This window comes from Chenopodium album, chromosome 1 (assembly GCF_948465745.1).
Source record: "Chenopodium album chromosome 1, dcCheAlbu1.1, whole genome shotgun sequence".
Lineage (NCBI taxonomy): Eukaryota > Viridiplantae > Streptophyta > Magnoliopsida > Caryophyllales > Amaranthaceae > Chenopodium > Chenopodium album.
This window is the reverse complement of record NC_137834.1, coordinates 29,307,711-29,332,440: the sequence shown is the minus strand read 5'-3', so window position 1 is coordinate 29,332,440 and position 24,730 is coordinate 29,307,711. Positions and strand designations below refer to the sequence as shown.

Below are 24,730 nucleotides of genomic sequence, written 5' to 3'. Positions count from 1 at the left end.
TTCTCAGCAAGACTCGGCCGGCCAAAAGAAAGAAGGGAAAAAGAGAAAGGAAGTCTAGGTGGCTGATGGCCAGCCACAGAAAGTCAAGAAGGTCAAGGCGTACGAGCCTCAGTTTGAATTTAACAATGACTGTTATTCTGTCTTGATGGAAATCAAGGATAAGTTTGAGTTTGAGAAGCCACAGCCGCTAAGAGGCCCGGCTCAATATAGGAACAAGAACAAGTATTGTCATTACCACAAGGAAGTGGGACATGACACAAATGATTGTATCAACTTGAAGAGACTCCTGGACAAACTAGCCAAGAAGGGCATGCTGAATTCATATGTGATGAAGTCCAAATTCACCTACACACGGACAAACAACACGTCCGAGCAAAGACAGAAGAACGATAAGAACAAAGATAAAGATGATGGCAACAACACTGATTCAGGCTTTGTGGCCGTGATATCAGGAGGATTTGCCTCAGGCGGTCCCACTATGAAAGGAATCAAGCAGGACGCCCGGAACTTGGGAAAGGTTATGCAGATGGATTCAGTGAAGGCTGAACCCTTCCCCGAAGTAATCATCAGTGAGGCCGATCGAGGGGAGGTCAAAGCCTTGCACAATGATCCCATGGTATTCATTATGAAGATAGCCAATTTGAAGGTCGGACGAATATTGATAGACACGGGTAGCGCGGCTGATATCATCAGCATGGCCGCCTTGAAAAATCTAAGCTTCCCAGAGGATGCTCTCCAAGACATCACTCACCCGTTGGTCGGATTTGGGGGGGAATGTCATCCACCCGGTGGGCCGGATAGACTTACTCGTCCGATTTGGGAAAAAAGGGGAAGGAAGAGATATGGTTGTCCGCTTTTTGGTTGTGAAAGAGCTTACTGGATATAATGTCATACTCGGCCGTCCTACGCTGAATGCAGCAAAAGCAGTCATTGTGCCTCACCTAATGCTGCTAAAGTTTGAGAGGACGGACGGGAAAATAGGTACAATCCAAGGAAGTCAGAAGATGGCAAAGGAATGTAATCAGTTGGCGGTTAAGCCTACAGCGCGCGGACCAAAATCGTTCGAGCCAAAAGAAGAAGGAACCTCACTCCCAACACACCAGGTCGGCCAGAAGCGTAAGGCGGCCAAGATAGAGCAAGCATAGCAGCTAATGACTGTCGGTCGGCCAGAAGAGTTACGACCCCAGCCGGCCGGCAATCACCAGGATATAGTGCTCGACCCCGATCAACCAAATCGGACAGTCAGTGTGGGCACTATAGCTTTGGGTGTGCTTGGGGATGAGTTAATTCAATTATTGAGAGAGTTCAAGGATGTATTTGCATTTAAGGTCGGGGAAATGCCAGGTATAAGTCCAGATCTGGCTGTGCAAAAATTAGCGGTAAATCCGGCCGTTAAACCTGTCCGCCAGAAGAAAAGAAATCATGGAGAGGAAAGGAATCAGGCGGCCGCAGCAGAAGTTAAGAAGCTTCTGGACGCCGGTTTCATTCGGTAATGCTTTTACCCAGAATGGGTGGCTAATGTGGTCCTTGTCAAAAAGCCGAATGGAACTTGGAGAATGTGCGTGGATTACACAGATCTAAACAAGGCATGCCCTAAGGATAGCTTTCCCCTGCCCAAAATCGACCGGCTGGTTGATTCGACGGCCGGGCATGCCCTGATGAGCTTTATGGACGCATACTCCGGATTCCATCAAATTCCGTTATGGGAAGAAGACCAGGAAAAAACGGCGTTCGTGACTGAGCAGGGGTTGTACTGTTACAGAGTCATGCCGTTCGGCCTTAAGAATGCCCCAGCTACCTTTCAGCGACTTGTAAACACAGTCTTCATAGATCAGCTCGGCCGGAATATGGAGGCGTACATTGATGACATGATTGTCAAGTCAAAAGAGCCGGCCGACCATTTGAAGGATCTAAGAGAAACTTTTACCGAACTCAGGCGGCATAAGATGATGTTAAATCCAAAGAAATGTGTCTTTGGTGTTGAGTCCGGTAAATTTCTCGGATTTTTAATTGATCAACGTGGAATCGAGGCCAACCCTGAAAAAATCCAAGCTGTCTTGGACATGAAGTCACCAAGGACAATTAAAGAAGTCCAAAGATTGACCGGCTGTTTGGCCGCACTTGGTAGATTTCTGTCAAGATCAGGGGATAAGTGCCGCTATTTCTTTCAAACCATAAAAAAGAAAGCCATGTTTGAGTGGACAGAGGAAGCCGAGGAAGCATTCGTACAGCTAAAAGGCCATTTACATACATTGCCTCGGCTTGTCAGTCCACTTAAGAGCGAGAAATTGTTCATCTATCTTGCTATCTCAGAGCACTCCTTAAGTGTCGTCCTACTTGCTGAGCGGGAAGGTCGCCAGATCCCTGTCTACTTTGTTAGCCACGTCCTACATAACGCTGAGCTAAGGTATCCCCCCATTGAAAAATTTGGCTTGGCATTGTACATGGCATCAAAAAAGTTGCGGCCATATTTCTTGGCATATTCAATTGTGGTCTACACAGACCAACCTTTGAAGAAACCATTTACAACGCTAGAGGCAAGCGGCCGTATGCTCAAATGGGCCTTGGAAATGAGAGGTTTTGATATTACATTTGAGCCAAGAAAAGCAATCAAGGGGCAAGCCTTTGCTGATTTTTTAGCTGAAATGACTCGGCCGGATCTTCAGACGGCCGGAGATCAAATCTGGAAAGTGTTCGTGGATGGCAGTGCGACAACCACTGGTTGCGGTGCAGGTGTTATATGTCAGTCACCTGAAGGAGATAAGTTTAAGTACGCCCTGAGATTCCAGTTTCAAGCCTCTAATAACGAGGCCGAGTACGAAGCCCTCTTGGCGGGCCTCAGAATGTGTAAGGCGGCAGGAGCGACAAAAATTGACGTGTGCTCGGACTCCCTACTTGTAGTCGGCCAGGTGAATGGAGACTTTGAGGCGAGGGGGCCGGCCATGGTAAAATACTTGAAGATTGTAAAAGAGGAGGCTGAGAGCCTAGACCATTTTACCCTGCAGCAGGTCCCTCGTTCGTCCAATCATCAGGCGGACGCCCTCTCTAAGTTAGCATCCTCAGCATCATGTGATTCTCCCAGGTCAGTGTTTTGGGAAGTAAAAGAGAAGAGGAGCATCGATGTTGAGCCAGTACACGCAATTGATAGAAGCTCCACTTGGATGGACGGGATCATATCTTACCTTAAGGACGGATTACTCCCGGCCGATCCTAAAGAGAACTGGTTGATGAAAAAGAGAGCGACTTGGTTTGAAGTTAAGCAAGGAGAGTTGTTCAAAAAGGCATTTGTAAAGCCATACCTGAAATGCATTACTCCTGAGAGAGGGTATGATGTCTTGGATGATATTCACCAAGGGCAGTGTGGTTCTCACATTGGAGGACGAGCTTTGGCTGAAAAGGCTGCCCGCCTGGGTTACTACTGGCCGAGCTTAAAGTCGGACGCAATGGAAATGGTGAAGAAATGTGACAAATGCCAGAGGTTCGCAACATTAATTCACCGACCCGCCAACAGCCTTTCGGCCATCAGTAGTCCGCTCCCCTTTGCCAAATGGGGGATGGACATCTTAGGACCATACACACCAGCATCCGGCTAGAGGCGGTATGTGTTTGTAGCAGTAGACTACTTCACAAAATGGGTAGAGGCCGAGGCCGTCTGAGGCATCAAGTGGACAGATGTTACAGATTTCATATGGAAGAGTATCATTACACGCTTTGGCATTCCTCAGTCTATGGTGTTTGACAACGGACCTCAGTTCGAAACGCCTTAACTCAAAAAATGGTTGGAAGACCAGGGCATAGCTCATTGCTTTGCTACAGTCGGCCGCCCACAAGGAAATGGTCAAGTAGAGACATACAACAAATTGATCTCCAATGGAATTAAGCGTAAGCTAGAAAGAGCAGGCGGCTTGTGGGCTGACGAATTGGTTAATGTGCTGTGGTCCATACGAACCACGGCCAAAAGTTCCACTGGAGAAACTCCCTTCTTCTTAGTCTATGGTGCTGAGGCAGTCCTTCCAATTGAAATGTATGAGCCCACTCTTAGAGTGATGCTATATGATGAAGCGGCCAATTGGGAAGCCATGAAGACCGCTCTAGACTTCCTTCCTGAAGCTAGGGGCAATGCGGCGCTTAGACACGAAATCTATCGCCTTCGGATGACCAGGGCATACAATCGCCGAGTGTCAAAGCGGCCAATAAAATTGGGAGATCTGGTCCTAAGGAAGATGGAGGCGGTGGGGCGAGCAAATGAGGATGGCAAGCTGACCCCAAATTGGGAAGGGCCTTATCGAGTCAGGGAAGAGGTCAGAGATGGGACTTACCGTCTTGAAGCCATGAACGGCCGACCCATCCCGCGCACATGGAACACTGACAATCTGAAGAAATATTATGTTTAATTACTTAGCCAAAAAGCTGTGCATACAGCTAGGTCTGTTGACCGAGTAATGTAAGCCGTACGGCCACAACAATGTAATTTTGACAAATTAATGACAAGGTCAAACATTGTTATAATTACCTTTCCATTTAATTTATGCTTATTTGTACAGTCATAACTTATACGGCTAGGTCGCGTGAAAGTTGCAAGCAGGTTACTTGTAACATAGCAACACGGTCGCAGAACAAAAATAAATTAAATAAAATAAGAATGGGCAGCTTGATCCCAAAATTCACATGAATGCGTCCGCCCTAAAGTAATGCGGACGATAAGGGTAAGATACCCTGTGAAACCCACATGGTGGGGCAAGGGAATACCAAGGCATTTCAGCCTAGCCGAACATGAAAATTTTAAGTTGAGATCACACTTGGAATTTCCTGAGTGCGTCCGAGCGATAGTTTCAACGGACAAACTCAAACAAAGCCAATTTAACGGCCAATATATGTGTTGATTCGGCGTACCACCTAGTCCAAGGGCAATCATTATTATGATTTGATTAACTTGGTAAAAGTCATACCGCCTAAGGTATAAATTCTACCAAGCCAATCAAACCACCCAAAGTATGGACTAGGCGAACGCCGAATAAAGGGGCATACCCCCCCAATTGTGCGAAGATACAAAAACGTGAAAAGTACGCGTATAAAAATGCAAAAAACTCGTTATGTGTGAACTATGCAAAGTGTGAAGAAAAATCATCAAACTCAATTAATAAAAGGGCCGCTCAAAAGGCGGTAAAGTATCTTACATAAAACCGCTCGAAAAGGCGGTTGAAAAAGTCAAGAAAAATATACATAAATAGAGCTTAAAAGCAGAGAAAGCTGAAAGTCAGGGGGCGGCCGGGGCAGAAGCTGAATCAAGAACTGGGATGGGATCCTGAGAAGCTGCTGAAAGTCAGGCCAGCCTTCTTAGCTTCTTCCCTGAGGCAGACGAAGTTGAGGCGCTTAGTGAGGCGCTTAGTGAAGCGCTCTTGAAAATAGGCGGCCTCCCCATCTTCCACCATGAGCTCGAACGCATCAAAGAAGAAACTCTTCAGCCTATCCTCAGCGTTCTGCTCAATGCGGACAACCTCGTCTGCGCTAGGGGCCCGAGGCGTCTTCAGCTAGAGAGTCAAGTCCTCAACAGACTTCTTCAAGGTCTCCACCTCGGCCCTCAGAGCGTCCGACTCGTCCAAGGCCTCCTTCAAGTGTTTTTGGGCCAAGGCCACATCACTCTAAAGCTTTTCGGAGGCCTCGAACCCTGCCCTCCAGCGTTCGCCGTCCAGCAAGGCTCGGTCCCTCTCTTGTCTCATGGCCTCCCTGGCCACGGATTCTTGCTGTAGGGCCTCGCCCAGCTTCACCAAATCTTCCGCCTGCCGCGCAGCCTTGTCGGACAGCGCGTTGATTTGGGTCTCAAAATAGCGGCGCTGGACGGCCACCTCCCCAGTAACGACATCCTGCGTCTTTTGAATCTGGGCCCAGGCATGCTTCAGCCGCTCATTCTCCTTGTTCTTCCATTCCAGGAAGGCATTCAGCCGCAGGAAGAGCTGCGTACAGGGTAAATGTGTTAGCAAAATGAGAGAAAAATTGGCTAAGTGCATTTGAGGGTAAAATTTACCTCAGCGCTGCAATTGATCATGGGGCCGAGGAAGCCCTCATGAATTCCCCGCAGCTTGTCTCGCTGCTCAGCAGGGACGGCCCGGGCCATGGCCTCCCGCATCGCCTTCCTGTCCGCTCTAGTAAGGGACTGGCCGGGCAGCTTCATTTGTAGCTCCTCTGCGATGTCTGTAGGCGGACGCAAAGAGTGTAAAAAAAAAAAAAAAAAAAAAAAAAAAGAAAGGAACAAAATAAGATCCAAAGTTATTGGCACTGACCGTCAGAGAAGCTTGGAGGAGTAGGGAGGTTGAAAGACGGGGGCGGCGCAGGCTCATTACTCTCCTCCCCCGTCCGGCCAAGCTGATCGCCGGCCGACTGATTGACATCAAGCCAATCAGATTCATTGACTCTTTGGACGGGCGGAGTCACTTCTGGCCCGGTCGGTTTTGCCTAGGTCGACTTACCCCTATCTTCCGATTTCTCGGACCTAACATGACCCGGCATGGCGGCCGGATCTATGGACTTGGAGGCCCCGCTATCGCTCAGCCGGGGTAGTTCTCCTTTGGACTGTTTTGAAACAGTCCGCGACGTCGTCTTGGCCGCGGAAGTGGAAGTGGTCTTGGACGCGACCGTCTTCCTTTGCTTGGAGGCCTTGCCGTCCTGATCCGTCTTGGACGCAGGAGACGACTGCTTCCGTTTGGATCTGGGGGTTGGAGTGGCCAGCTGTAGAGACAAAAGTTAGAAAAAGAAAGCAAGATGGTATAATAGGCCGAGCCTAGTTAGGAAGAAGATCTCCTCCGTAATGCATACACGGACGTAAGGAAGAAAAATTGTTTGGTTTACTTACTCCTTTAGATTGCTCGTACAGCCTCTGGCGAGCCTTGTACCGAGCCAAGTCAATCTCGGACATGTTGACCTCCCCTTTCTGTTCTTTGTCCAACATCTTGAACGCCTCAGCTGAAAGAGGAAGAAAAAGAGTTAGAAAATTTTTCAAGATCAAATAATATGTGTAAGTGTAAGAATATGTGTCCGTGCGTCCACCTTGGGGCAGGTTCTTGTATAGGCCATAGGCGGAAATGAAGGTGGGATCCCGCAGCCAGCTAGATAAAGGGACCCAGTTACTTGGAACGCGCTCAGTCTTGCCGTTCCTTTTCACCCGCTTGACTTTGAAATATTCAAGCTGGTGCTCCTGGTTGGGGTGGACGGGTGGCTTATCGGGCTTGAGATCCCCGCGTCCAAGTTGAATTGGCTCAGCATTGAACCGATTCATCCGCAAGTTAAATTCGATGTCCTTAGTTTTGATGCGGTAGAATCGGTGCTCTAATACATCTGTACGCGCCAAGGCTATTAAAGGTCAGAGGAGCCGGCCTATAAGCGTACGAGCCATCCCCTCTGAGGGGAAAATGTTGAGGGTAAAAATACCTCGTATACGTGGACCAATCCCATAGTGACACGTGGCCCAGTTATGGGGTGACACGTGTCACCACGGGAAGATGCCACGCAATCTAGAGTTCTTAAGGTCTCAGGCCAATCCCAAAGTGACATGTGGCCCAGTCATAGGGTGACACGTGTCACCACAGGAAGATGCCATGTGTTTAAGCAATATGATCCTTCTAAAAATCAGCACGCCAAAAAGCCCTAACAACGTCAGGGCCCAAATCCCGAGAGATGACGCTGAAAGCCGCAAAACGACGCCCCCCTAGAGGGGCACGTGGCATTCGTTGATTGCGCAGCCAATCACGTCACGCAAATCTAGGGTATAAACCCTAGAGAGGGGCACGAGTCCCACCCCTATAAATACCCCAATCATTTATGATGGGAGGGGATTCAGACAATTGAAAACACAGAGCATTAAATAGCTCCAACTTCTCTCTACTTTCTCTCTCTAGCCCTTTTTCCGTTCTGATCACTGACTTGATCGTCGGAGGCGAATATTCCGTTGATCGGAATATTCGTTGTTTTGCAGGTAGGACCGGCTCATTGCCAGCAGAGCGTGACCAGTATCCCAGGAAATCCAAAAAATACCCGAAACACCAGCCATTCTGCAGAACCTCTCTAAGTGCAGCAAGGAGCAGCTGGCTGCAATGACAGCGGTCCTTACCAATATGGGTAAGGGGGCAAGCCCATCACCGACAACGACAGCTACGGAGCCCGCAGCGAAAAAGCCGGAAGTCTCAACTCTCACCCCCGAGCAGAAAGAGCTCATTTAGCTTAGGAAAAAGGTATTGGAGCTGGAAGCTCGCAATCCGAATCGAGAATGGAGCGTGGAGGAAATAACCCCCGCTCGAATTAGCCCGGAAACGCGGGTCCCTCGCAGTAGGTCACCGGCCGTAGAGCGAGGACCCAGCCCGGAGAGAGACAAACGAGCGCAAATCCAGGTTGTTCCAGATGATTCCCCATTTTGCCGGGAGATTCTGGAAGAACCCATAGAAAAGGTGAAGATGTCGAGCTGCAAGTACAATGTAACCACAACACCCAAAAGCCACATATCAGCTTTCGAGAATCATATGGTACTCTACACCATGACAGACTCAGTCTGGTGTAAGGCTTTCCCACCAACTCTGGAGGGGCTGGCAGTGGAATGGTACATCGCCATCCCCAAATGTTCTGTGTACTCGTACAGCCAGCTGAAGAGAATGTTCATGGAGCATTTCATAACCTTGGTGGACAGAACCAAGATGACAACCGAGCTGATGTCCCTGGTTGAGGGAAAGGATGAGCCCCTAAGGGAGTTCATCACCAGATTCAACAAGGAGGCAACAACCATCCCAAATATGAGCCAGGAGGTAGCGCTGTTAGCAATGCAATGTGGCCTATTACCAGGGTCACCATTCAGAGCATACATGGGGCGTAAGAGCCTCAAAACTCTCGCTGAAACGCTGGATAAAGCGCATGAGTTCATCAAAGCAGACGAGACTGACAGAGCAATGCTGGGTAGGGAAGCAACAGGTGACTCAGTTAAGCGGGCAGAGGTCACCCGGGCAGAGAACACACCCAGGGTAGACCACCCAAGCAGGGCTGAGCAAAACCACAGAGAAGCGGACAAGGGGGAGTGTATAATTACATAGCTATGCCCTTCGGGCTGAAGAACGCTGGAGCAACTTTTCAGAAGGCAATGGATAGAGTGTTCCTTCACTAGAAGGGAAGAAATGTGGAAGTATACGTTGATGACTCAATTGTTAAGAGCGTTACGCAGGCTGGACATATCATGGATCTGGAGGAAACATTTGCCACCCTGAACAAGTATGGAAACAAGCTCAACCCGAAGAAATGTGTCTTTGGAGTGAGCTCCGGAAAGTTCTTGGGTTTTCTGATCAGCGAGAGAGGAATAGATGCCAACCCAGAAAAGGTCGAAGTAGTCCTAAGATATCATTCGGTTGACAGGAAGAATGGCCGCACTGACTAGATTAATTAGCAAGTCAGCAGACAAAGCCTTGCCATTCTATCAGTTGTTGAAAGGAGAACGAAGCCTTTGAGGGTATTAAGGAGCATCTTACTAAGCTCCCAAAAATGATCAACATGGAGCTGAGGGAAAAGCTGCAGTTGTACATCTCAGCGTCAATACAGACAATCGCAGTCATTCTGCTCGTAGAAAGACAGAAGCAACAAAGGCCGATATATTTCCTGAGCCACTGCTGACCGAGGCAGAGCAAAGATACCCCCTGAGAGAGAAGCTAGCCTTCGCAGTGGTCACAGCAGCAAGAAAGCTAAAACCATATTTTGATGTGCATATAATAGAGGTCCTCACAAACCACTCGCTGGAGAAAGCATTACAAAAGATGGATGCATCGGGTAGACTCTTAAAGTGGGCAATCGAGCTTCCTGAGTATGAATTTGAGGTCAAGCCTAGAGCAGCCATCAAGGCACAAGCTTTAGCAGACTTCATAGTGGAAGCCTCCTATGAGGAGAAAGAGGATGACATTGGGGTCTGGAAGGTGGAAGTGGATGGATCCTCAGCCCAAACGGGGAGTGGGGCAGGAGTCATAATGACGTTTCCAGAAGGAAACGTATTTGAGTATGCCATCAAGTTCAAGTTCAAAGCGTCTAATAATGAAGCAGAGTACGAGGCGACGCTGGTAGGCCTGCGTATGAGCCTCGCAGCCGGAGCCCGCAAAGTACACCTGCAGACTGATTCTCAGCTCGTTGCCAGCCAACTACAGGGGGCGTATGAGATAAGGGAAGCCACTATGATGAGATATGTAACCAAAGTGAAAGAACTGGTAGCCCAGGTAGTCCATTTCCAGATAGACTTGGTCCCCAAAGCATAAAACTCTCACGCTGACGCCTTATCTAAGTTATCTAAGTTAGACTTGATGGTCGAAGTGTTAGAGGAAAGCAGCATCGTTGAAAAGGAGCAAGTAAACCGCGTCGGGAGTCAAAGAGCCTGGTTCTCAGACATCTTAGCGTACAAACTTCATGGCTCGCTGCCCGGTGATGAAGTATAGGCTAAAAAGGTGAAGAAAGACGCAAATTGGTATGTAGTGATGAATGGAGAGCTCAACAAGAAAGGCTTCTCAAGGCCGCTGCTGAGGTGTATTCTAGAATGGGAGCAGGAGGGCATTATGGAAGAAGCCCACTCCAGAATATGTGCCAACCATATCGGCGGGAAAGCATTGGGAGTAGAGGTCCTTAGAAGAGGGGCATGTTGGCCAACTCTCACGCAAGACGCACTAGCATATGTCGAAAAATGCGACAAGTGTCAAAAATATTCACCAGTCATAAATCAGCCAGCAAACGATCTGACTCCAATCCTCAGCCCGATCTCGTTCGCTAAGTGGGGAATGGACATATTGGGACCTTTCACCACTGGGTCAGCGGGCAGGAAGTATCTCATTGTGTCAGTAGATTACTTTACAAAGTGGATAGAAGCTGAACCCACCAAGTACATAAAGGCAACCCAGGTCAGAACATTTATATGGAAGAGCATCATCACTAGATTCGGGGTGCCACAGTGCATAGTCTTTGATCATGGGTGCCAATTTGACTGCGACACCATAAGGGACTACCTGGGGGATATGGGCACCAATTATGCAAGTGCCTCAGTCTGCCACCCGTAGAGAAATGGCCAAGCAGAAGCAGCAAACAAGCTGATCCTAACAGCCCTACAGAAGAAGCTGGAGGAGTACAAGGGCTTGTGGGCAGACTTAGTCCCAGAGGTCTTGTGGGAAAATAGGACCACTGAGAACCCCTTTCACCCTGGCCTACAGGGTTGATGCAGTTGTCCCTGTGGAAGTGCAAATCCCCAGCCTAAGGATACAGCACTATGAGCAGCAAGGAAATGAAAAGCGCATGCTGGAAGAGCTAGACTTCCTACCAGAAGTGAGGCTAAAAGCAGCCCTTAAGCTGGCAGCCCAAAAGAGCAGGATCTCAAAAGCTTTCAACAAAAGGGTCAAGCATAGGGAGCTCCTGCCAGGAAACTTAGTCCTCAGGAGGACAACAGCAGTTGGAAGAGGAAATCAGCATGGAAGGCTGTCAGCAAACTGGGAAGGCCCTTTCATCATCCACGAGCAGGTTGGACCAGGCGTGTTCCTCCTTGCAGATCAAGAAGGTCAGGTCTTAAGAAACAGTTTCAATGCTGATGTGTTAAAGAAATATTTTGTTTAAATAGCCTGAAACATAGCCGTTTTAAGTCGATAAACCTTTATTCAGTCCATGTTATGTTAACTAAGGCATTTGAGCCATTTTTATTTAATGAAATACAAGCCTCTGCGTGAGGAGTATGTTGCATAAATTTGTTTAATATAGTATGCCCAAGCATCATATACTAACATGCAGAAATCAAACAAGAATAATAATAAAGTGTTAGAGGCAAGAAGCACTCTAGCGCAAAATGACAAAGTGAAAGCATCCCTCCTTAATACCTCACTTCACCTGCAAAAAGCAAAACAGGGCACCACCTCGGGGACGCCTGAGGGGGAGCCTGACACGTTCAGCTTGAGCAGGGGAGAAGAGAAGAAAAGAAGAAGATGAGCTACATGGGCAACACTAAGGTTCTCTTAGTCCCATTCAACCCATCTCTTCGAGGGGGAGAGGAAACGAGAAGACAGTCAAGCAGTAAGCCCTTACAAAAAGAAGTAAGCAGGCAGTAAACAAGCCGAATGACATAAATAAGTCGCAACATAAACAAGCTGAATGACATAAATAAGTCGCAGCATAAACAAGCTGAACGACATAAATAAGTCGCAGCATAAACAAGCTGAATGACATAAATAAGTCGCAGCATAAACAAGCTGAACGACATAAACAAGTCGCAGCATAAATAAGCAAAACGACACAAATAAGTCACATCAAAGCAAGCTGATGACACAGACGAAATAAGCAAAAAGCTGATCGACACAAACAAGTCTCAGCAGGGATAAGTCAAATAACTCTCAATCAAATATGTCAACCACCACGCAGACGAAGCCTTTGGGCAAAGCCAAGTGAAGTACACAGCGCGTAAACACTTGAAGCAGATAAAGCAGGAAGGACAAAATGTAACAAAGTCCCTGCTAAAGCACAACAGAGCGCAAAAGAAACAGAAAGGCGCTAGGCAGTTAAATTAAAAGACAGGAAGGCCCAACCTACGAGGCCCCACCAAACGTAATAAAAAGCAAGCATGCAAACAATGAAGTAAACAGCAAGAAAAGCAGCAAGAGGAGATCATAAGAAACATACATTATAAGTCTGAACCCTTGCCCACCAAGGCAGAGTAATCATTCAGCAGGTCAGTCACAGAACAAATAAAGCTGAGCCCTCAACCACCAGGACAAGGAAACACTCAGCGGGTAAAGTTAGAAGATCATAAATTCAAGCTAAGCTGGACAGACCCAGCAACGAAAGAAAAAGTATTCTGAAAATACATAGAGAAACATAATCTTTGGCAGCTATACACCCCAAAGATAGTAACAAAAACTACCTAGTTACAACAGATCTGGGTGAGGGAAACTCAGAGGAACCACTGGAGTAGGAGGGTGACAACCGCCATAACTTTTATTGATCATCAGTCAGAGACTCCACTCCAATAGCTGCAGGCACCTCCAAGTTCAGCACGGCCTTGTTGGGGATCTTGCAGCCAGCAGCGCGAGGGTGATCAGCGGGAAGATCGAACAAACCAGCCTCACCTGCAGCTTCAACCTTATTCCAGAAGGCATTAAAGCGAGCCTGCTGCTCCTCACCCTCACAATACAAGCTGCTAACGCATCGAGCCGTAGTTTCCCATCCTCCATCATGGCGATCAGCCAGGAGCTTAGCAAAAACAGAAGAGAGCGCAAAAGACTTGAGAGCCTCTCTCCTAGCAGCCTCCAGCGCAACAGCATGCGCAGCCTGTAAATCTGCCACCTCCGCCTCTAACGTCTTCACTCTGGCCTGAGAAGTCCCCAACTGCCCCTCGCAGTCCTTCATCTTGGTCTAAGTGAGCTGAAATTCTCCCAATTGGAGCTGCAAGGCGTCCGCCTTCTCCCTCAGCAGAGTCACCTCATTAGGGCTGGCAAAAGCTAACCCGACCCGAAAACACGACCCGAACCCGACCTGAAAATAGCGGGTTAGGGTTGAGGTTTTTGACCCGAAAACATAAATGGGTTGACACGAACCCGACCTGAAATTTAAATGGGTTAGGTTAAGGTTGAAAATCCCAACCCGAAATTGACCACATAACCCGAAAAAAAATATGATAATTCAAAAAAAAAAAAAAAAAAAACAAAACCTAAAGAAAGTAAAAAATGACCAAACCCACCTAATAGAAGTAACACCCTAAAATCCTAAATGAGTCTCCCAGCCGTCCAACTACACCAGCCCAGCCCAGCCCAAATTTTTCTAACCCTAAGTATAAATTATTGCTTATTCTAGATTTTTTGTTTCTGCCTCTTTCACTCTTACTTCCACTTTCTCTCTCTTCATCCCTTTCTCTCTCATTACTCTCATTCATGGTGGTGTTTCACCCCACTCATTAATCCTTGTTTAGCGTTTCTCCACCACCGTCGCATCGTCACTCTCTCTTTAATTTGCTTCACTAGCCTCACTTCTTCGTTGCTTCACTATCGCTTGATCGATCTCGCATCAAAAAACAGGAGGTCATCAAGTGAACAATATCTAAAGGATATTTATGCAAATCATTGATCTTGGAGATCCATTTTATTTTAGATCTTAAGTATTGTAATTTAATTTGATTACTAACTTATTGTAGCTTATATATCTATACTTTTAATTTGTTGATGGTATCAATTTGATTATTTTATCAATGATTTTCTCTATAAAATTAAGATGCTAATATTAAAAACTGAAATGGGAAATGTTAGATCTGAAATTTTGAGGTAATTCAAAATCGAAAAATCAATGACAAAAAAAATCAGGTCAGATTCGGGTTAACCCGAACCCGAAAAAATCAGGTTAGGGTTGAATTTTTTGTCCCGAAAAGTTAAATAGATCAGGTCCAGGTTAAGGGTTCTTGACCCGAATTTTAACTGACCCGAACACGAACCCGACCCGACCTGATCCGTTTGCCAGCCCTACATCTCATTGGCCATAGCATCCCTCTCAGCTTGAGCCTGCTGAACCAAGAGTTATACCCTGGTTCTAATATTCCTTCTCCACTGACAGCAAAGCATTGGACAAATCCCCCACAGACATAACAAGCTGCACGAAAAGCAGAAAAGAAGAGTCATCCAAAGTGGGAGTTAACAAAAGAAGTTAACAATAAAAAAATAATAATAATAATAAAGTATAATAATAAGTAAAACAAGACAACGGCAACAAAACAAGCATAGAAAAGTTGAAACGAGAAAAAGAAAAGCCAAAAGCAAAGACTAACCTCCTGCAAATGATGGCAAGCAGTAGCTGCTGGAAGGCTAACTGAGCTGCGCGTAAAATCCGTAGGGAGACGAACCCCCTGAGTCAGGTGGTATCCTAGAGTACCACCCTTCTGAGAGTCGTCTACAAATAAAGACTCAACAGCCCTCACATTCATCAAAGGCCAAAAGGGAGCGTTCTCAGCTCCAGAAGGACAGAGTATTGGACGAACATGAATGTCAATAGGGACCTCAGCAAACTCAATGGCCCCAGTAAGGCGAAAAGTCCCTCCAGCAGAGAGTGAGGACGCAGAAAGAGGATTCTCAAAGGCATCACCCAAGAACTGATGAACGCAGCGGTTAAGCTCACTGGAGTTTTGAGTGTCTCCCCCACCAACGTTCCCACCTGGAAATCCAGTGTTGGCAGACGTGGAAGCAAGAGGGTCTGGGCCAGGAGAAGTGCGAGCCTTTTTCGCCTCTGGCTCATCCGTAGCAGGGGCAGAAGACACAGGATCGTCCTCCAGGTCAATCGCTGGACGATCTTGCTAGAGAGAGCCCGTAGCTCAGGAGAGCCCACCCTGGGTAGCGCTTCGGAGCCGCCCCCTCAGCCCGTAGGGACGCGGCGGAAACCTTGGAAGCTCCATGACAGATTCATCAGGGAGCTGAAAATTAGTAGCTGCAATAGAAGGAACTGCAGTGCCCTTCGCAGCACCAGTATCATCAGTAGAAGTAGGAAAGAGCAGAACATGCTCAGCAGAGGAAACGGGTTTTTCACCCGCAGCAGTGGTCTCAATCCCCTCAGATGTTAAAAGCACGTAGCAGCTTCTCTAAGGTAGGGTCCAAGGGGAACCTCAAGCCCAAGTCTAACTGCGAGGCAAACACAGCAATATGACCTGTAGAAGGGGCTGATAACTTCGCACCATTAGTAGGCAGAACCAGCACGTAGCCCTCCCCAAAACCGTAAAACTTCTGCCCAACAACAACTAGGGCTAGTCTCTTAGCGTCCTTACGCCAACTGGAATCTAGCACGCAGTTCTTAGGCCCATAACACTTGTCATCAAGGAAGAATTCGGTCTTGCCCTCCTCTACGGGCTCAGCAACATAAGTGGGATGACAATCGAAGTATGAGCGGTCACCAGGAGACTCAGCCATTCTACTTGATTAAACTGCTGGAGAAGGAGAAGGTGATGGAGTCCTAGTATTCCCACCGCGCACTACATAATGATCAAACCGATGCACGTCAGGGGGATTGGCCTACACAGCATCAGCCAACATTTTATGGCGCATTGCGCGCAACCTCAGGCGGGTAAGATGGGATAAGGGAATCCCATCCATCGTAAGCACTCGCTCACTGTAAGGATCAAAGAAATCAGGACGGGGTCTACGCTGGAAAGGGCAAAATGCACTACCCTCAGCAGGACGACTACTGCCTGACCCAGATGCAGCAGCAGGAGTCACAGCAGTACCCATCCCGCTCGCAGCAGGGGAAGGTCAGGAGGCATAACAGTTTGTAAAGGAGTAGGAGAAATAGGAGAAGTGCGCGCAGGACGCTCACATGAAAAAGAAGATCGGGAAGAGGAGGAATCCGATCCTGTGGCTGTTAGAGGCTCACTCATATTCTGACTGTCAGAGGCGTCAGACATTATGAAATCTACAAAGGAATACAGGCCCGCAAAGATAGGAAAAAGCAATGGGGCACGAGGAAATCAAAGAATCAGTTTAGAAGCAATGAAGGAATAAGTAGAAAAAAGCCAAGAATGCAAATACAACAACAAAAGAGAAGAAATTGGAATAGCGACAATTGGGAAGAATCAAAAGGCACAATCTTGCGAAGAAAAAGTAAAAAGAAGCAAAATTGGGAAAATACAAACAACAAAAGGTACAAAGTAAGTACCTTTAAGGAAAAAAGTTGTAGAAGCAACAGAGTACAACAACAATGGCGGATATGAAAGCCCAAGCAAGAAAAAAGTCCGAATCTGCAATTAAGAAGAACAAAGAAAGAAAAAGTTAATAAAAGAGCAAGAATTAAAGGAGAAAAAGCAAGTAAAGCGAAAGTCAGGACAAAAATAAAGACGAAGAAGCAAGAACTTACCACAACAATGGAGGATCAGAGACGCTTGACAGAGGAAGAGCAAAGGGCGAAAATTTCAAAATGCCAAGTAACGAAGAGGGAAGATGAAAAAATTGGAAGCGTAAAAGAAATAAGTGAAAGAGGGGGACAGTGAAATTAATATGGAGTAAATGGGCAATTAGACACAAGGCAAAGCCAAACTGCCATGTCACTTCAGTAAAATCAAACTGAAAGCCCGGATTGCCAACACGTGTCCCACTCATGCAAATGTGATTCCCGCCTCAACAAATAAATAAATAAAAAAAAAAATTGAGAGGAGAGCACTTCAGCGGGAGTGATCAAAAATCCTCTCTAAAAGCTCGTCATTTCTCAGACTTCAGCGGGAGTGATCGAAAATCCTCTCTGCAAGCTCGTCATTTCTCAGACTTCAGCGGGAGTGATCGAAAATCCTCTCTACAAGCTCGTCATTTCTAAGACTTCAGCGGGAGTGATCGAAAATCCTCCTGACCTTAAGTGTGAGGAGCTTCAGTGTTTACGTCATGGTAACCAGTTGGTTCCTAAGCTCATTGACTTCTTCTTGAGTTGCCATTATGTTCTTCGCTTTTCTCTTTCGAGCTATGGGTTTGTCGAAAAGTTGGACTTGTACGAAGAGGTTGTCTTTAATTAGCCGTCCTTCCTTTCTTGACCCCGCGCTGTAATTTAAACCATTTTGCGTTTTAATTACTTGACTCAAATCGACTTGACTTTACGGTTTTTTTTTTCTTTAAAAAAAAGAGAAAAAAATGGGTGTATATTTTTTGCAAAAAATAATGTACATATTTTTAGGGAACTAATTATAGTTTTTAAATTGGAGGATTAATATCCGACTTACCCCCCTATAAAAAGAAGGAAAAAACGCGCATGCAAGACTCCCTTAGACATGGTCAAAGTGTGTGTATTGGTGTGTGCATTGAGTGTAAGTGACATGTTTGGACTCTTGTTTAAGACCATGGGACTTAGTGCCTAAACTCGATTAATGACTCAACCAAGTACTATTGACAGCGAAAATTAACCGAATTAATTAGCAAACTGGTTAATTAGACACTAGGTGATGACTCGACCAATAATCCGAACTGTCGGCAAAACGAGAGGACTGGTGTCGCACTGTGCAGTGTAGCGCCAGACGACAGACCTGTCGCCAGGCGCCACACTCCACATAGTGGCGCTACAGTCCAGACTTTGGCGCCAATGCTGGAGCTTCAATCTGGGACTGTTTTCGGTGTTATTAATCATCAAGGGTATGCCTAAAGTCGTACTAGGCCAATTCTGATTGAAATATTAGACTTTATTGACTCCAATTAATTAATTAATTAATTAGGAAAAGTTCTTTAGGTCATTAATTTATTTAATCTTAACACAAGTCAAACAAACGGTTAAGAAAACATAGAATATATGCGCAACAAATAATGCACAATTAGTCAAGTAGGCACAATATGATGCAATGAGTTTGCAACCTAACCATGGCTTTAGTTCTCTAAAGTTCGGGATATGGTTTAGTTAAAGAGGGTCCATGGTTAATTGTCCGGATGCACCGCGCGGAAGTCTAACCGTGAAGGGTTGGCGCGAGTGGATGGGACACCGCGAGTTTTAGAAAAACTCGCTTCCATGGTTTTGTGAACTCAACATTCTCGAATGTACCCTTTGTTGCTTAGAGCGTTCAATCAGGTAGATAGAGCTTGAATTCCCAGAGGGTTATGTCCATATGTAGAACACATATGGGTTTCAGAAAAGTGAGAAAAAATTCAATCAGGAAGTAGGATCGAGCAAACAATACGAAAAAGTGGTCGAAATTAGAACGCATATTTCTGGCTCAGTATTGGAAGAATTTGGCGCCAGCAAACAGAGACTGGCGCCAGGTTTTAGCTGTAGCGCCTGGCGCCAATGCTGACGTCTGGCGTTACAGTTAAAATTCTGGCGCCAATGCTCTGGCCCTGGCGCTAATCCCTACATGTCTCATTAGCTTTCTGTGCTCGATAAAATTTTTCAGTTTCGCGCGGTGTTATTTCGATCCTAGTTGTGAAATATATTTCTCAAATTTCCTACGTGTAAAATCCTATGTTTTTAACTAATTACGGATGGTCTTTCCAATGAGATCTTTTTTATGCATATGACAATAATGTTAATCAAAATTACGCACATGAAATACTTAGAACGTTTTGAGTCTCATCCACTCATTCTAAATCATTTCCGAAACAAATTCAGGAATTAAAATAGAAATCCTCCCCAACGGAGTCGCCAAAAACTGTAGGGAATAATTTCAAGCGTTAACCCCTAGCTTGAACCCCACAGTGATCATACACTAAAGTACGGTGGCGTCCAAAAGGGAAGAAGATAGAGCAAAAGAGTCGCCAATAAGTTTTAGGAACTTGTAAACCGTTCACAAGGTGAAGATTACACCCCTTAACGATCCAAGAAATTGTCAACTCCATAAGGTCTTGAACCAAATAAGGCTTCGGGGATGAAGGTACAAATCCAACCTAAAAGAGATTGAACCTGCCCTAATAATAGGCCTCTACATACTTTATTCTGATCGTATTCATGTGCGCTTTTTGACTAACATGCAATCAATAGGATTACCCTAAACCTGTTTATCTATGTTGGTTGAATATTAATGCACAAATAAATCTATTATTTGCGATCACTTGAATTATAATCAAATTAACCCTAAACAAGATTATTAATTATCTTGTTAAACGTGATTACAAGTACAAATTCCCCTTAAACATCCATAAAAGGTGTGATCAAGAAATAACAATATATATCAAGCAACATAATAATAATCATAACAATCATAATTATAATAATCATCATCATAAAATTATAATCATAATCAAAATAATCATGTTAAAGCATAGCAAGATCCTAGGCATGATACTAACAAGATTAATAACAAACCCTAGCATGTCACTAAATAATAAAAATCAAATCTTTAACCCTAACATGATACTAACAATCATAAATATTAGGAAGAACATAAGAAGCATCATACTTTTAATCATATTTGATATTAAATTTACAATAGACATGATACTAGGAATCAAAATAACAATCTAAACATGATTTCTACATAATAACATCAATAAAAACCATTAAAGCACTTACTTTGATGCCTCGTATCTCTTTCTAATAACAAAATACACACGTTAGTAACTTCAAGGAAAATAATAAACAAACAATTAAATTAAATAATGGAAAAAGAGATTTAGGACCAAACCCTCAAAAATTAAACCTTTCACGTCTAGGGTGAAGGCAACTTCGAATATGGCTAGGTGTTTCTAGATCTAATGAATGCGGAATTTTGTATGTAAAAGCTAGTTTAGAAAATCTTGATGAGAGTTGGTGAAAAGAAGCAGCAGCAGCAGCAGTAGTAAATACATTTAGCAATTCTTTGGACCGCATCATCATTTCTTTCTCTCGCATCATCATCATCATTTAGCAATTCGGGAAGCATCTTCTTCAGTTTAAGTATCCACCTCTAGCACTGTTTACACACATCCAATGGATCTGAATCCCCTGATAGATAAATAAAACATGCATACAAATCAAAATGAGATTATAGAGGAATCGAGCACTTAAAAAAAATAAGAAAGGAACTTGAGGTGCCATGGAATAAACACACCTCTCACCAGCATTAGAGCTCGGATTACATGAGGAGTCAGAAATGACCTGTCAACCCTAGTGCACACTACTAATGATATAGACTCAGGGTCATAACACTTAATATATTTTTTAGGCAACTCTTCTCAGTATTAGAGCCCAAATTATGAGCTTTACTTAGCTTGTCTCAACTAAAAGCATTATATGGAAGATATTGTAACTGATAACAGGGATGACACAGTCCAAGTCAGGTTAAGATAATTGTTGTTTCAACATCACAAAAATTCACAGAAATGTACCATAAGACCAATAACCTACATTCAAAAGGATTATCGAGCATGAAACAAGTCACAATTCCAATATAACCAGATCAGTTCAATACAATTTCTATAACTTTTTCTTTCTTATACCCTTAGTTTTAAGGGGAGGAAGAATAAACCTTTGAGACTCGATAATGAGAGGGTGGGCTGGAATTAGCTCACTAACCATTTTTTGATTTCTTGAGCTAATATCATATTCTCTTCTCTTACTATGTGCTCCACCCAAAATACATAATCAAAGTTTAAAGGATGAGTTGTGTGCTTATATAAAATATTCTTTCAGGTATCGCTAATTTAAAGACGCTCTAAATGGATGTGGTCTAATAAAAACAATAAAGTTTATTAATAGGCACAAACGTTTGGAAAAATGGATCATATTATTTGGTGGTTGTTAGCAGAGGTTCATGCCATAGAAGTTGTTGATGTGCTCAAGCAACAGGTTACACCTACATCATCTTACATTTATGTCAGTGCTTATTGTTAAAAACTAATTAGCTCATGAATAATAAATGAAATCTATATACCCGTAAAAGAAGTTAAAAACAAGTGCAGTCAATTTCTCGCTTCATGCATATCCTTAAAAAGCTTCTCTACAACCTCTCTGTTTAATAAGAAGCAGAATAGCAAATACTTTAATCTTTTGCTGTTTAAGTTAGATATTTAAAACACGAGGATGATTAGATAGTCAAGGTATGAAAGTGTAGATATTACTAGTTACTATATGCTAGCTAATACCTAAACAATATGGACACAACCAGAATGCCATATCGAGGGAATTGAGAAAATTCAAAGCTCATGACTAAAATATATTTGGATATCCATGAGTCTGATGCCTTTACAGTAAGCCAATTATCCCTTTTTATATTATTTTCAATGTTTCATGTTCCATCTACTTATTCATGCCTCTTTAACCCGAAACTCCATTCAAGTGGCAGTTCACTGTTCAAAATTCAAATGCATAAAATTTCACATTTAATATTTTTGCTCATCTTTCCAAATGCATAAAACTTCACAAGTAGTAGCAGAGTAGTAGCAGCTGCAGCCTTGCCAGGGCAATAATAGCCTCTATAGGACAGTAGCAGCTGCAACCTTTTGAAGCCAGCTACAACCTTTGCATTGCAGTAGTAGCTGCAACCTTGCTAGTAGCCGCAACAGCAGGCTCGACAGGGCAGCGGTAGTTGCAAACTTAATTTCGCCACAGATCATAAAGGGTTTTGTCAAGCAGATCAACTTACATGCAAAAAATATACCAAAACATAATAGACACTTGTCAAACTTGCTTCTAAGTGAGTACAAACCAGCAACATTACACCTCATGGGTACAGGGCATATAATTATATGATACAAAGTAATAAAAGAGAACTAGGGTTAAAAATTTATCCTACACCTAAATCACATGCCTATGCAAATTGAATACAAGTAAAGTCTAAACTCCAAAAAATGCTAAAAATTACTCATTCTCCCAAGTCTGATAATTGAATTCAAGTAAAGTCTAAACTCCAATGACATAATAGCACTACCAACATTGTGAAACCAATCATAAAATCAACAAAGATAATTTTACATCTAACCCATCAATTAATATTTAAAGCAATTGAGCTTCAACTACACGCACAAAAGGCAAACAGGGGGTTTAAAACAAGTTAATATAATATACTTCAGGTTCAAAACTTTAAGATATAAAAAAATACTCTCCTTTCTATAAACCATATCTCTATCGCCGCATTGTAAATCCTATTTCATCCCTTCCTCTACTCTCACTTTTTGGCAAAATACACCATAGTGAAAGAGTAAGTCCACCAGAGAAAAGCATACAATTAAACTACATATAGTTTATGAATTGATATAACAACAAAGTAAAGAAAGACACATATTGTGTGCAATAGATAAAGATAGACGGACCCTAGTGATGGATATACAAGCAATTCCTGTTCTTCTTTAATTCAACCAAGTCACAGACTCACAATAATAAATATATAGCCAATATAATAACCTTCTTCCTCCTAAATTTTGTCCACCCTACTCTTTTCTTCCTGTAATTAAAATGTAACACAAATAACTTAATATGATATGACGAATATTAACCCTATAATTAGCAGAAATTCTTCTCTCAAAAAATCCAATATAAGAACAGTTCACAGACATTTATTGTTAGTCTTTACTAATCCAAGTACATATATATATATATATATATATATATATATATATATATATATATATATATATATATATATATATATATATATATATATATTTTAATCTTGTTTGAGTTAGAGACCATTCAAAGAATGGAAAAATCTATTGCATCATGGGTTTCAGTATGACATGGTCGTACTGCCAATGAAACAATTGTATTTGCATTAACACACCACAAAAGGCAAGACCATAAGATCAAATTAAAACTTTTGCATCTAAATTAAGTAGTTTGAGTAATTTATATAATCTATAAACACCAATATAAAGGTCTAAATTTTTAATCAAATAATACAATTCAATTTTGTCAAACAACTAGCAAACATTTCATTGCTCTTATATCAAATAATCTACTAAATATAGTTTCATTTCAATAGACAATTTGAAATTAAGAAAATCTACATACATAAATTGCAATTCAAAGAACCGAAAGTGGAATTGGAAATTTAGGGAAAATAAAAATACCAATCCGGCCCTTAGCAGTGTTCGTTGGGTTATAAAGGTGTCGGCTTGCAGATGCGGCGGCATTGGTGGCATCCAGTTGTGGTGGTGCAGTGGTCTGCGCGAAGTATATTGGATCTCCGAGTGTTGCCGATAATGGTAATTCTTCTAGTTGTCAAAAGCTCCACAACCACTCGAGTAAATGTGAAACATAGCAAGGAAATTATATCACCAGAAATTCAAAGGAGTTAAGATTGAAAAATAGTTTGATAATCAACCAAAGAACCCTAAATTATCTCTACTGACAATAAAATCAAAGATAGTGAAACCCTAGATTGTTAAATTGTTATTCGATGATTATTAAAAAAAAACATTCGCACCTCAACTCAACTTCAGTGGAGGAAAGAAAGCTCAGAGTGCGTGTCAATGAAAAACTCGAAGTATGCCGCTTTAATGGAGCTGAGGAGAGAGAAAGAAAGTTAGAGTGAAAGGGAGACAGAAAAAGAGTGGGAGAAAAAAATTAGATACTTGTATTTAACTTTATCGTGTGGATAAAGAATACTGCCGTTGCATCAGCCTTCCAAACCGTTGTATTAACACACCTAATGCAACGACTTCTTAATGTCGTCGCATTAGCCCCCCTTTTCATATATAAAGTATAAGCCGTTCTAGTAGGCTAATCTAATGCAACGGTAATAAAAGAGTCGTTGTATTAGCTCTCTTTTTACCGTCGCATTTGATAAAAAATGTAGTAATGTTGGGAGCTGAACTTAATTTAACTAAACTTATTACAGCTGAACTGAACTAAACTAAACTAAACTGAACTGAACTTATTAGAGCCAAACTGAACTGAAAATAATCATATCAGAACAGGCCCTAACTCTGATCACCTTTTTCAAAGTTTGTTGCCTCCAAATTCCTTACCCTACTTACACTATGACCAATCACTTGGTCTTGAAAAAGGTAATTATTGTCATTTATCATAAAACCAAGACACTTTGCTATGCAGGCACTTAATGCATCCATTTTCTTTGTAACTTGATAGTCGTGGTGATGTGGGTTTGCTTAGTTCTAATGGGCATAGCTATATTGGTTTGCTTGTTGCTGTGATGAAGTTTTAGTTGTATCATGTATCATATAGTAGCTAATATGAAGTTTTAGTTTTATCATGTATTGAATTTTACTTCTTGAGAAAACTTAATATTTGGTGGATTCTCACGGGATGAGTTTCGGCTATGCTATAGAAAAATTGGCGTTACCATAATAATTAAAAATTTAGAGTCGATTAAATATACAAGAAT

General features: G+C 43.4%; 1 protein-coding gene across 4 annotated transcripts; it reads right to left on the bottom strand.

Moving 5' to 3' along the window:
- Positions 1 to 12,639: 12,639 nt before the first annotated feature.
- On the bottom strand, positions 12,640 to 23,913 carry LOC145578186 (uncharacterized). 4 transcript variants are annotated; one of them, XM_081635612.1, is made up of 4 exons: positions 23,810 to 23,906; positions 23,454 to 23,622; positions 19,981 to 20,391; positions 12,640 to 13,512 (listed from the first exon to the last, which is right to left on the bottom strand). In XM_081635612.1, the coding sequence occupies exon 4, from the start codon at positions 13,384 to 13,386 to the stop codon at positions 12,976 to 12,978; it is 411 nt and encodes a 136-aa protein (XP_081491738.1). In that variant the 5' UTR covers positions 13,387 to 13,512; positions 19,981 to 20,391; positions 23,454 to 23,622; positions 23,810 to 23,906; the 3' UTR covers positions 12,640 to 12,975. The 4 variants fall into 4 exon arrangements, 3 of the variants coding, with proteins under 3 accessions (XP_081491738.1, XP_081491695.1, XP_081491776.1); XM_081635569.1 differs by having other exon boundaries at positions 23,454 to 23,913; XM_081635650.1 differs by lacking the exons at positions 19,981 to 20,391; positions 23,454 to 23,622; positions 23,810 to 23,906 and adding exons at positions 16,663 to 16,744; positions 16,861 to 17,420 and having other exon boundaries at positions 12,640 to 14,616.
- Between the last annotated feature and the right edge of the window lie 817 nt (positions 23,914 to 24,730).

Coding starts and splice junctions, on each gene's coding strand:
- LOC145578186 (XM_081635569.1), bottom strand. CDS start 13,386: ATGAAGGACTGCGAGGGGCAGTTGGGGACTTCTCAGGCCAGAGTGAAG.